Source organism: Miniopterus schreibersii, assembly GCF_964146895.1.
Source record: "Miniopterus schreibersii genome assembly, chromosome: 11".
Taxonomy (NCBI): Eukaryota; Metazoa; Chordata; class Mammalia; order Chiroptera; family Miniopteridae; genus Miniopterus; species Miniopterus schreibersii.
This window is the reverse complement of record NC_138111.1, coordinates 56,616,221-56,628,748: the sequence shown is the minus strand read 5'-3', so window position 1 is coordinate 56,628,748 and position 12,528 is coordinate 56,616,221. Positions and strand designations below refer to the sequence as shown.

Genomic DNA, 12,528 nt, shown 5'->3' with positions numbered 1-12,528 from the left:
ATAATTATAGCTAAATAAACATGAATTCGAGATGGAAAAGTTCGATTTTGCTAAAATCTAAAATGAAGATACTAGAAAGACAAGTATCACATGATCTTCCTCATATGTGGAATCTAATGAACAAAATATACTGATGAACAAAATAAATCCAGAGACATAGCAGCATGGAGCAGACTGACGAATCTCAGAGGGAAGGTGGGGGTGGGTGGGGAGAAATTAACCTAAGAACTTATATGCATATATGCATACGCCAGGGCCACAGACAATAGTGTGGTAAAGGCTGGGGGGACGAGTACAGGGGGAAGGGGATAATGGAGGGGAAAAGCAGACATTTGTAATACTTTCAACAATAAAGATACATTTAAAAATAATAACAAAATAAAATTAAGCACTACAGTGTTCAGGCTCATACTCTCCTTTTAAAAAAATCACTGTCCTTAAACTGTCTGGGCTGATCATGTGAAAATACAAAGGATGTGGCCATGAGCTATGATTTAAAATTATACAGTTTTTTAAAAGTCCACATGATGAATATAAATTGATTTATCTCCTTGATCTCTGAAATTCCAACAAATAACCTCAAAGTTTTGTAGTACTACAATACTTTGTATTCAGCATTCAATCTCAAACAACACCTGCCTGGCAATATTGTATCTTGTCTGTTTTCCCCCTTCTATGGTATAAATTATATGCTTTAAAAGTGATATTTTTTGCTTTGTACATAAATATGCATGCCGATGGTTCAAAAAGAAGAACAATTCTGAGGGCTTCAGAACTGATGTAACCAACCCATCTTGAAAGTATCAGTAAGTACACCACCAGCCAGGGAGTCCATTCATTTCAGGGCGATCTTAATCTGTTCTGACCTTCAGGATGGGAGAGATGAGTAGGAAGAGGCTCAGTTTATATTCCCAAGGCTAATGAATGGTTTCATTATATGACCTGACTGTATCTGCTGCACAGTCACAGTGACAAAGAGGACATTTGTTTCTGTGTCTAAAGATTTAAAAAACACACACCCTTTATTCCTGCCCCAAAGAGGAGAGCCGTCTCCACACAGGATGCTTATCAAAGACACTGTCATCATCCCAGCTTGCTCCACCCATGCCCCAGTTGCTACCTGTTGTTGGGTGTGTGTTACCATTTCCAAGCCATCTTCTGTTGAATCTCAAGCGGGGTCACTGGGCAGCAGCCTCCCGTTTTACATCTTTAGAATGACCGTCCTCATCTTGCGTTCACATGTGACCCTAGGCAGCGCAGCTTGGGTTTCCCGGCCTCCTAGGGTCGTCAGATTGAAGTTTGACACTGATACATGGGGTCAAACTAAGTTGCCCTCAGAAAGTTGATCATGAAGATAAATGGACCCAATGTTAATAAGTGTAAGTAAGCCCAGAAAAATTGAAATGAAGTAAATCTGTTCAACAGTCCCTTTTTGTGCTCCAGGCAGAGATTTTCAGTCTTTATAAAAATTTTTACAAATCTGTACTTTTAATAAGTTTTAAGTAGCGATGTCTTGTCTTACTTTTTAGTTTATTTAGAAGGGCAGCTTATTTATTTGAGACAACACACCTTAGCCCACAAGAGCATTTTTACCAGGGATTCGGGTGAACTTGGGCTCCCAGCACTGCAGCCGTGGGTCATTTGGATATTCCCCCACCTCACCGGTCTTTTGATAATATTCGAACCACTGTGAGCATTTCCTGGAACCACTTTAGACCAGAGGCTCCTTTTCCTTCCAGTCCTGGTGGTTGACTGTGCCAAGAGAAATGTGTGACCAGGTAGTCAGACTACGTTACTCAGCAAACTCATTAATCTCTGGGCCAGGCAGGCACTAGTCTTCATATCGGCTTTCTGGTGGTTACACAAGGTAGCCGTATTGATTGTAGACAGCTCTGTCACTTGATAATTGCTTAGAGCCTTAAAAAATGTAGGCCAGATTAAGAAGGCAAAGGGCAATGGTTTACTCTCTTTAATATTTTAGAGCCTTCCAATTTATTATCCGTCTTTGCTCTGCCAAGAAGTGAAGCCACCTGAGTTCTTCTCAAAATTCAGAGATGAACGAATCCCAGTTTTGACAAAGCCCCGTGAGGTGACAGTGACTTCTCTGGTGTTTGTCTCTTTTAATCCCTCAAATGTTTCTTCAGGAAAGGAAGAAGTGACAAAGCTACACTGAGAGAGTTGACGTCAGAGGCCACTAGTATAGACTCTTAATTCAGTTCCCATAGGAGGAGGGGGTCATCATATCAAATAAAATAAATACAAGTTGGAGGAGAAAAGGGCTCTGAAAGGGCAGGACGCAAATACTAGATCACTAATACTGGGCAATTTACATACGTTTCTTTATTTAATCCTTGTAACTATTCTGCAAGGTTATTAACCCTTTACGGTCGTATTAAATTTGGACACGGGTGTCGTACTGGTCGGAATTAATTTCCATTGAAAGAGCAGTGATACACAACATGCAAGATGATGAAGGATAAACAAGAGAAATTATGAACTGATACATGAATGGAGTTAAGATTCGTACGGTTCCTTGCTGTGGTGGCTGAGAGCAGACATACGACCGCAAAGGGTTAACACGCCTGTGTTACAAAGCAGGCACCTTACCAGGGTTCACTGGCTCCCCGAGGACTGCACACCTCGCACGCTGGGCTTCACGGCCAGTACTGTCTCAGTGCAAAACAGACTCAAATTCATCATTTTGTGTCAAGGGTAAAAGGCAGCATTCATTACAATGTGAAGTTGGCTGGCGCATTTCCTAAAATATATATTTTGGCAGATTGTTTCCGTAATGATTTCCATCTAGAATTCCTGGGAACATTTTAGGTCAAAAAAGTAGTACCCACTAAGACTCTGTATACTGTTCCGGGAGAAATGTTCACGCCCGTCACCTGGCCCATTTAGCTTATCCACTGAAAGCGCTGGACGCTGTGAGATGGCCCTTCTTTTTCCTGAGCCCTGGTTTTCCTTTTGCTCACCTAAACACTCCTTCTTTCCCTTTGTGATATGCTCTTCTACTCATCCCCTAAATACTGGTGTTCCTCCGGGGTGGACCCCAGGCTGCTGGCTCTTCTCTCTCTGTATATGGAAGTTCTGCAGCCAGGGGCCAGTAAAGAGTAAGGAAAGATGCTCCCAACTGCTCTTACTCTGATCTACTTTTATATTACGCTATGTAATTTGCTTATATCTTATATGTCTCCCTTCTCACCCTCCCTAATCCAGTTAAACTCCCTTCCAGACATGTTTATCTCTGGCTCACTGAACAGGCCTAGAGCAGTGCTTGGAAGGTAATGAGCAATCAATAAAAATTTGTTGACTGAATTAATCTCATGAGGACCGGTCCCTGTTGCACAAGCGCCTCTAGAGCATGCACCACTTTCTCTTCCTTCCTTTGCATTTGTGGACATCGACTGAAAAGCCATTGATGGAAGATAGGCCTCATCTTATTTCCAGCTATGATTGATTAATAGGGGTCTGGCTGGAGAGCAGTGTTGCAAGTACTTACCCAGGGATCAGTGGAAAAGAGTGCTGTAGTCCATGAACACCTGCGTGCCTAATACAAATAACTCAATAAAATCATTTCTTGAGCATGGACCATGTGCCATACTCTGTGATAAGCACATTAACTGGATTGTCTCAATTAGGTCTCTCAACAGCTCCATGATATACCATTATCACCCTTGTCTTTACATTAGTGTAACTGAGGCACAGAGACATTAATAGTTTGCCCAAGACCACACAGCAAACAAATGGTAGAGTTGGGATTTAAATCTAATCTGTCACACTTTAGAGGCCATGGGTTTAGCACCATGCTATACTCATAATAGGGAGTGCTGGACTTTTCTTCCTGCATTTTTATTATTCTTGGCTTAAATTAAACCATGAAGATGGGAGGAAAGAACAGTATAGGCTGTGATAATTTGTAAGAAGAAGGACTCTCTGCCCTATGAGACCTCAGTCAACACATCTCAAAGATGGGTTACTGAACTTTTAAAAATTTAGACACACTTTTTCTCCTTTTGAAATAATCACAAAAGGTGCCAATATAGGAAAGAGCACCTTGTTTTAAAACCATTTCAGAGTAAATTGCCAATTGGATGCTCTAATTCTCAAATACGTGAATATGTGTTTCCTACAAGCAGACATTTCTCCCACACAACACCATCATCAAAACTGAGAAGTTAATGTTGTTACTTTAGTACCATATAATATTCAGCTTTCATATTTGGACTTGTCCAGTTGTGCAAATAATATGCTTAATAGCAAATGGACACTTTAGAATCACACTCTGTATTCAGTTGGCATGTCCTTTAATCTCCAGCAGTTCGCCAATGAAGGTTTTCCTACACTAGCACCAGTTTCCAGTGGTTTCCTCTCACGAATCTCTGCTCTGGTAAGCTGTCACTCCTTGTACTCCCATCTCTCTCCAGTTTGGGGGGCAATGGATTGCCCTATGTCTTCCCCTCTCGTTGACCCAAAAAGACACGTTGATCTTTCAGTCTGTTCAGCTTTTTACTTGTTAGAACAGAGTGGCAACTTCCAAACGACCTCCATGCAGAACCAGAGTCCGGAACTCCCTTTAGTCTCTTTCAATCTGGAAGAGCTCCTCGGTCTTCCTTTAACTTTCACAACCTTTAACATTATAAGGCAATTGTTTTGTAGAATGTTGCTCAATTTGGGTTTAGGTAATGGTTCCTTGTGACTAGATTCAATGTATTTACATTTTCCAGGAATAGCACAGAAGGAATGTTGTGGTTTTTGAGTTGCAGCTTATTAAAATTTGTCCCATTATTGATGAGGTCCATTTTGTTCCCTTGAATGAGACTGTAGCTGATGGACTTATTCATGGTAAAGTTACTCTTTAAAACTAATAAGTATTTAGGAAACTCTCTGAGGTAATGGAGATGTTAATTAGCTTGATGTAGTAATTATTTCACAATGTACATGTATATTTCAAAACATCACATTGTATACCTTCAATATATTACAACTTGTATAATTAAATAATAAGATTTTCAAGTATTTTATAGGGCAGGACTCTGAAACTTTATCCACAGGAAACTACTCTTCTTATCCACTCAGGTTATGACTCATCATAGCAGCTGCTCTACCTCCCCTCAGCCCCCAAGATCGTCTACCCATTCTCAGGCTCCAGCATCCCATGCCAGGTTCTCTCTCTGTACGGACACTTCTTAATTCTCCTTGAAGCACCATGGGTCCCTGCTTCTCCCAGCACAATACTTAACTTTTTTCTGTCCACCTGTTGGCTTTAGAACTAAATATTTCGGGAAGAAAAGGGGAAGCAGAGATTAAATACCATTAAAAATCACTCCCAACATTTTATGATAGATAAATTAATATGGTTAAATATTGCAAGTTTATGTTCAGAAAATGGGGGTCGAGGTGTGTTGAGCTTATTGGGGAAATGACCGTGTCTGAATAATCACGGGGGCCAGGGCCAGGTGAGGCCCTGAGTGGCTTGGACCAGGGCTGAGTGTATCACTCTGGGGAGTCGAGCCAGAAGCACAAGACCCAAGAGTAGGCGGAGAAGTCATTGTATGTTTACCCGCAGCCCCCAGAAAAGAGAGCGGTGATCATAGTGGATAGTCAGAAAGCAGCAGATGTTCATTAGAGGACACAAGGAAAAAAAGAAAATATTCAAAAACACAAACCAGCACGTAGCATAATATGAGTTACAGTGATTAGTAATCTTAGGCATTATGGGAACAATTCATTTGATCAAAACAATAATATACTGCTGAGCACACGTTATTAGACCTCTAGATACCGTGAACTTTCCGATTTCTCTCGCCAACGGTTCAAGTTGACACCAGGCTCTAACTAATTGATGTTGTGCTGCTGCCCTCTTGTGGTTGAATTTAAAATGCCTTCCTTACTCATGAACTATTTTGGTATATTTTTAACACAGAAATGCAATCAGGATTTTAATTACAGCGTTACATTTTTTAGATTGACAGTTGATAAGCAATTTGTGGGGAGGTGAATAAACAGAATGTACATTTATGCAATAAATTTAAAAGTCACCGGCAAAGCCCATTTTTGTCACAACCACTCAGCTCCCCTATTGTAGCATGAACGTTTTATCTATAATACATAAACCAGTGGATAGAGCTGTGTTCCAATAAACCTTTATTTACAAAAACAGGCAGTGGACTGGGTTTGGCCTAGAAGCTGTAGTTTACAAACCCCGACTTTAGACCATTAATGTTGAGAGAACTTCTGCTTCCAGCCATGATGGATGACCATCATCCTCCCACTTTAAACCATCAGAAAAATGGAATAAAATATGTGAAACAATCTTTTTCAGACACTGGACAACACGTAGCATAGGATAATAATCCTTGAGAAAAGGGAAATAAATATCGTGAGCCCTGCAGTTGCTCCAGCAAACTGTGTGGGGAGAGCTGTTAGGCTATAGCACAAGGAAGGGGAGGAAACCCGAGCAGACCAGGGGTCTCTCTAAAAACGTCAGAGGCTGGAGTTCAGAGATGGATATCTCAAGGCAAAATATTAGAGAGGACAGGAGAGAAGAGGAAGAGAGGAGGAGAGGGGAGAGATCTGTAGAAGGGACTGCTAGAGTCAGTAGCTGATTTGTGGTCTGTAAATTACCCAAGACAGGGAAAGAGTACCCCCAAAACAGGCCAGCTATCCACAGGGCTGAAAAGATTTCATTTTCCACCACCCCAAAGTGCAAAAGCTTCCTAATGCAAGGAGCATTGAAGAGAGTCCTTATAAGGACTTGGCAGAGGGATGACATTATCCTAGACTAGAAAGTCTGCTCCATCCATTCTAACAAAGCTTAAAAGCCAGAACCAATGGGACCAAACAGATTCCAGGTAACTTAACTATGTCCTAAAACAAAACCCAAAGATATACAAAGAATGTAACAAATCTAATACCCAGTAAAATAAAGCTTACAATGTTCAGAATACAACCAAATGCTAGTAAGCATGCAAAAAAGTAGGAAAATAGGACCCATAAGCAACAGCAAAAATCATCAAGAAACCAGACCCAGAAATTATACAAATGATAGAATTAGCAGACAGGGAGATTAAAACACTTTATAAATATACCCAATAAGCTCAGTGTGGTAGAAGAAAAGATGAAATGATGAAGAAAGAAATGAAAAATGTCAAAAAGGAACAAATTCTAGAAGATGAAAAATACAATACCTGAAGTGATAACTGTACTGGATAGGATTAACATTAGATGAGACATTGCAGAAGAAAAGTGTCATTTGCATCAGTGGCCTGTGTAATAATACTGAATGGTCTGATAGGTTTATTTTAGAGTCCTAGAAGAAAATGAAAAATACTGAAAAAATAAGGTCTAAAACTTTTCCAAATTTGATGAAAATTATAAAAGCACAGATTCAAGAAACTCCTAGTAGAAGATGCAAGAAGAAAATCACATGAAGGCATATCATCATCAAGTCACTGAAAAATGATAGAAAATCCTAAAAGCAGGCAGAGCTAAAGAAGACACATATATATGCACAGAGGAATAAAATTAATAATGACAGCAGTCTTCTCTTCAGAAATAATGCAAGACAGTGGAGCAACATCTTTACAGTACTGAAAGAAAAGAAATTTATCAACTTAGAATTCTATACCCAGTAAAAATATATTTCAAAGATGAAGGTAAAATACTTTTTGAGAGAAACAAAAGCCAAGAGAGTTCATTGTCAGCAGACCTGAGATACAAGAAACATTAAGGGAAGTGGAAATAACGTATGTTTTGAAATATCCTTACCCTATATGTGGTATATAATATTATTTGAAACTAAACTGTAAAATGTTAAATAAAGATATGTTTTAAACCCTAGAGAAACTACTGTAAAAATAAAACACAGCAGTATGCTAATAAATCAATAATGGAGATAAAGTGTAATAACTTTAAAAATCAATCCAAAAGAAGGGAAAAGAACATATGGGCAATTAGAAAACAAACAGCAAAACGGTAAATGTAAACTGAGCCTTCTTGATAATCACATTAAATGTAAATGGTCTAACCACTTCAATACAAAGCAGAGATTTTCAGATTGGAGAAAAAAACAAGATCCAACTATATGCCATATTCAAGAAACTCACTTTCAATATAAAAGACATGCAACAGCGGTTGAACATCAACCTAGGATCCAGGAGATCGTGGTTTGATTCCTGGTCAGGGCACATGCCCAGGTTGCGGGCTCAATCCCCAGCGAGGGGCGTGCAGGACGCAGCCGATCAACGACTCTTTCATCATTGATATTTCTATATCTCTCTCTCTCCCTTTCTCTCTCTCAAATCAACAAAGACATATTAAAAAACAAAAAAAGACATGTATAGGTTAAAAGTAAAAGGATGTCCCTGGCCAGTGGGGATCAGTGGTTAGAGCACTGGCCCGTGCACCAGACGGTCCTATGTTTGATTCCCCGTCAAGGGCACGTACCTGGGTTGCAGGTTCAGTCCTTCGCCCTGGTCGGGGTGCACGCCGGAGGCAACTGATCGATGTGCCTCTCTCACATCTGTGTCTCTGTCTCCCCCTCCCTCCAGTTCCCTCCCTTCCACTCTCTCTAAAAATCAACAGAAAAAATATCCTTGGGTGAAGATTAACAACAAAAACAAAAAAGTAAAGTAAAAGGATGTAACAAGATATAACACGCAAATACTAATCAAAAGGAAGCATGAGTATATAGCACCAGACAAGCTGATTTCAGACTAAGGAATATTACCGGAGATAAAGAGGGACATTTTAAAATAAAGGGGTCCATTAATTAAGAGGAAAGAATAATTGTAAATGTGGCACACCTAGTAACAATTTTAAAATACATGAAGCAAAAGCTTATAGAACTGAAAAGGGGGATGGACAAATCCAAAGTTATAGTCGGCGATTTCAGTACTTCTCTCTTGGTGGTTGATAAAATAGAAACCCAGGAAGAATACAGAAAATGTCAACAGCACGGTCAACCAACTTGACCTAGTTACTATTTATAAAATAGCCCAATCCACAAAAACAATATAATTCTTCTGAGTTTACATGAAACATTAACCAAGGTAGACCATATTCTCAGCCATAAAATGTCTCAATACATTTATAGTCTTCGACACAACAGATCAAATTAGAGAACAATAAAGATATCTGGGAAATCTCCAAGTATTTGGAAATTAACACAATTTTACATGATTATTGCAAATTGAATGGAAATTGCCTGTAAAAATACTTTATCTATGAATCCCCAGGAATAATGTGACTGATTTATTCATTTGTTAAGTGGCAGTGAATAATATACATTTGCTATGGATTAGTTAAAGCACCAGAATAGATTTTATAATCTTTTTATCTGCTCATCCTCTAAAGTGTTTTATAAGTTAGAATTTAGAGATGAAAAAAGTGAGGCAGAAAGAAATTAAGTAGCTTGCACAAAGTCACACAACCAGTAAATGGTAGAGAGAATAGTTCAATCCAGGTCTTCGTGACTTCAATACCCAAATTCCATAATTTAGATGATAAAAGAGATTCCCTTCTTTGTCTCCATTCATTCCTTAAACATTTTAGCTTCTCTAGCAGCCAGTGGAAATGAACAGAGCCCTTTAATCTGAATGACTTTGTAAAGTTACTGGTTCCCTAGGTGGTGTAAAAACATGAATGAGGTATTTAGACATTTGTGAACCTGACAGACACCAGTGTCCCAAGCAGAGGAACACAATATGCAGATGTCAAATAACCAGTAACTCTGATAGAATTATTAGGTACTTTTTGATCAAGTGAGAAGTTTAAAAACCTCTCAAAGAGGATATGCTTTACAGAACAATATCCAGTGCAAAGAATGCATGGCTTAGATATTAAGTCTGAAGTCATGGGCACATGATATAACCTACTTTTTCGACAGAGTTATCACTCTGTTCAATTAGGTGTGAAGTTTTGTTTTCTTTCCAATTACCACTCCTTGACATGAGCTTAAAGACTGTTTACCTTGTTAGCTTAAAATAAGAGATTTCTGTACTTTGTCCTGGATCTCTGAAAGCTCAAATTGCACAACCCCCAAAGTGTTCGATCCTTTTGATGAATGCAATTGAACTTTTGTATAAGAAAAGACTCCTTCATGGAGCATGCCGGTTCAGTGTATTGCGACTTATTAATACCAGACTAAGTAACAAGAACATAGAGCTGAGCTTGTAGATACTGAGACCTTACATGTTTTCAGAGTGTCTCTTTTCAATAAAGGATTTCACCCACCGGTTGCCTGCAGAGAATTGGTCAAAGATACGATGTTACGTGTTGTATTACTTCGTGGTAGAGCACAGTGATTCACTCCAAGGCAACACGTGTATTAAGCTCCTACTAGAGTTGCGTAGATAGTAGAAAAGAGAACTGTTTATTCCACAGTCTTAAGAGGTTTTAATGTTAGAAGGTTGTAAGACAGGTAAATTAATAGCCGTATATAAGACAGAACAAGAAGGACCTCTTCAAGGAGATACAAAGGGCTGTGAGGACCTGCGGGAGATATTTTAACTCCTTGAGGGGAGATACAGGCCCTTAAGGAGAATTAGTGCTTAGCCTTTAGACAGACAGGTACTAGGGGTGAAGGAGGCAGCAGGCGATGCTTCAGAGGGGGAAAAATCATCAATAAACACGTACAAGGACTAGCTGTATTAAGGAAATAGTGAGTCGTTAACTTTACCTGGAGTTCAGGTTCTCTTACGCTACATTGGGAGCAACAGTAGGAGATGAGGTTGGGAAGGCAGATTGGGGTCTTAATATTTAGGATGATTAGGATATGGAACTGGGTATTTGTAATTCAAGGACCATCGTTGATTTAAAGATAGCCACATTGATTTACCATAGTTGTTGGTACCCTAGCGAATATGGACTAACCAAGTGCCCCCAATACATAATTCACATACATAATTTTAACGTTTGTAATGCTTACATAGCATTTTGGTATATGGGTTTACCAACAGTTTTTAAGCATTCCCCTATTGTTGGACCTATAGTCTGTCTCTAATATTCTGCAACTGCAATAGCTTTTTAATGACCTTCTTTTGCTCATTTTTTATCTTTCATAAAAAATGAAAGTATCTCATTTGTTACTTCCATAGACTAGCATCTTAGATATTAAACTGCTTGGTTAAGATATAAAACAACTTTAAATGGCCAGATCCTATTTTAAGGTTAATTTGCTCAAGCATTTGTGCAAATTTTTAGTTCTCCTTGAGATTTCAAATTTAGTAGTCTCTGTAGATTTTAATTTTTGCTCCTAAGTACCATATAGATGCTGCTAAGCCTCTGATAAATACTACTCTATGAAAAACTACCCCTTAAGAAAATATTTCAGTAAAAGAATTTTAATAAGCTTAACTAAATATTTAGAAAGTGTATTGTGTTGAGTGAAACTTTGTATGTAATAAATAATGAGAGCAATAGATCTTACTGGATGACTAACCTGTAATTGTCTCAAGGAAAGCATACAATGAAACAAATTGTTTTGATTACTTCCTCAAACAGCCAGCACAATGGGGAAAAAAGAGGAAATGTCCCATGAACACTATAAATAGGGAACCAAAAAGCTCGAGGTGTAAGCTTGGAGAAATGACAGCTTTAGAAAACAAAACCAACAAAAGAAAACACCTGCCAGAACAATCTGAGATGCAAGAAAGGCAAACATTCGCTAGAATTAGAGTTTTACTAAGTCTGCAGAGAGCTAAGTGGCATATTTGACCTTCACCATGGTTCACAAGCACTTCTTTGCAATTGTGTTGGTGCCGTTGGCCTGCTCTACTGTCTTCTCCCTAGAAATGAAACTTGTTCTCCAGCAAAGAAGAGTGAACCGAGAAAGCCTAAAACTCTTGAATAAATTGCAGTCCTCATCAATTCAGCAGTGTCTACCACACAGGAAAAACTTCCTGCTTCCCCAGAAGGCTGTGAAACCTCCCCAGGACGAGAACGGATATGCACTGACCGTTCTTCACGAGATGCTTCAGCAGATCTTCAACCTCTTCGGGGCAAATGTTTCTCTGGATGGTTGGGAGGAGAGCCGTATGGAGAAGTTCCTCGCTGAACTTCATCAACAGCTAGAATACCTAGAAAAGTTCATGGGCCTGCGAGCAGATCAGAAGAGTGGCACCGCGGATAGTGAGAACCTTAGGTTACAGGTGAAAATGTACTTCCGAAGGATCCGGGATTACCTGGAAAGGCAGGACTACAGCAGCTGTGCCTGGACTATCGTCCAGGTGGAGATCAACCACTGTTTGTTCTCTGTGTTCCCGCTCGCGGGCAAGCTGAGCAAACAAGAAGTGGACGTTTGAACCATATGGAGCAAGAGGCAACTGCAGGCTTTAAAAGCGTAAGGTAAGTGGAGGGGTGGGAGGGCTTCTCCAGACATTATTCTTTTTGTTGTGAAATGGTGATATTGTTTTGGTTTGGTGTGTGTATACATATGTATTTATCTGCATTTTAATACTACAGATATTGACAACTGTATGTATTTGGTAATGTCACTTTCTATTTTCTATCCGTCTTAAATTT

General features: G+C 39.3%; 1 protein-coding gene across 1 annotated transcript; it reads left to right on the top strand.

Moving 5' to 3' along the window:
• Window positions 1-11,729: 11,729 nt before the first annotated feature.
• On the top strand, window positions 11,730-12,308 carry IFNE (interferon epsilon; the record flags this gene model as incomplete). Its single annotated transcript, XM_081150783.1, has 1 exon — window positions 11,730-12,308. The coding sequence occupies one exon, from the start codon at window positions 11,730-11,732 to the stop codon at window positions 12,306-12,308; it is 579 nt and encodes a 192-aa protein (XP_081006909.1).
• Window positions 12,309-12,528: the final 220 nt, after the last annotated feature.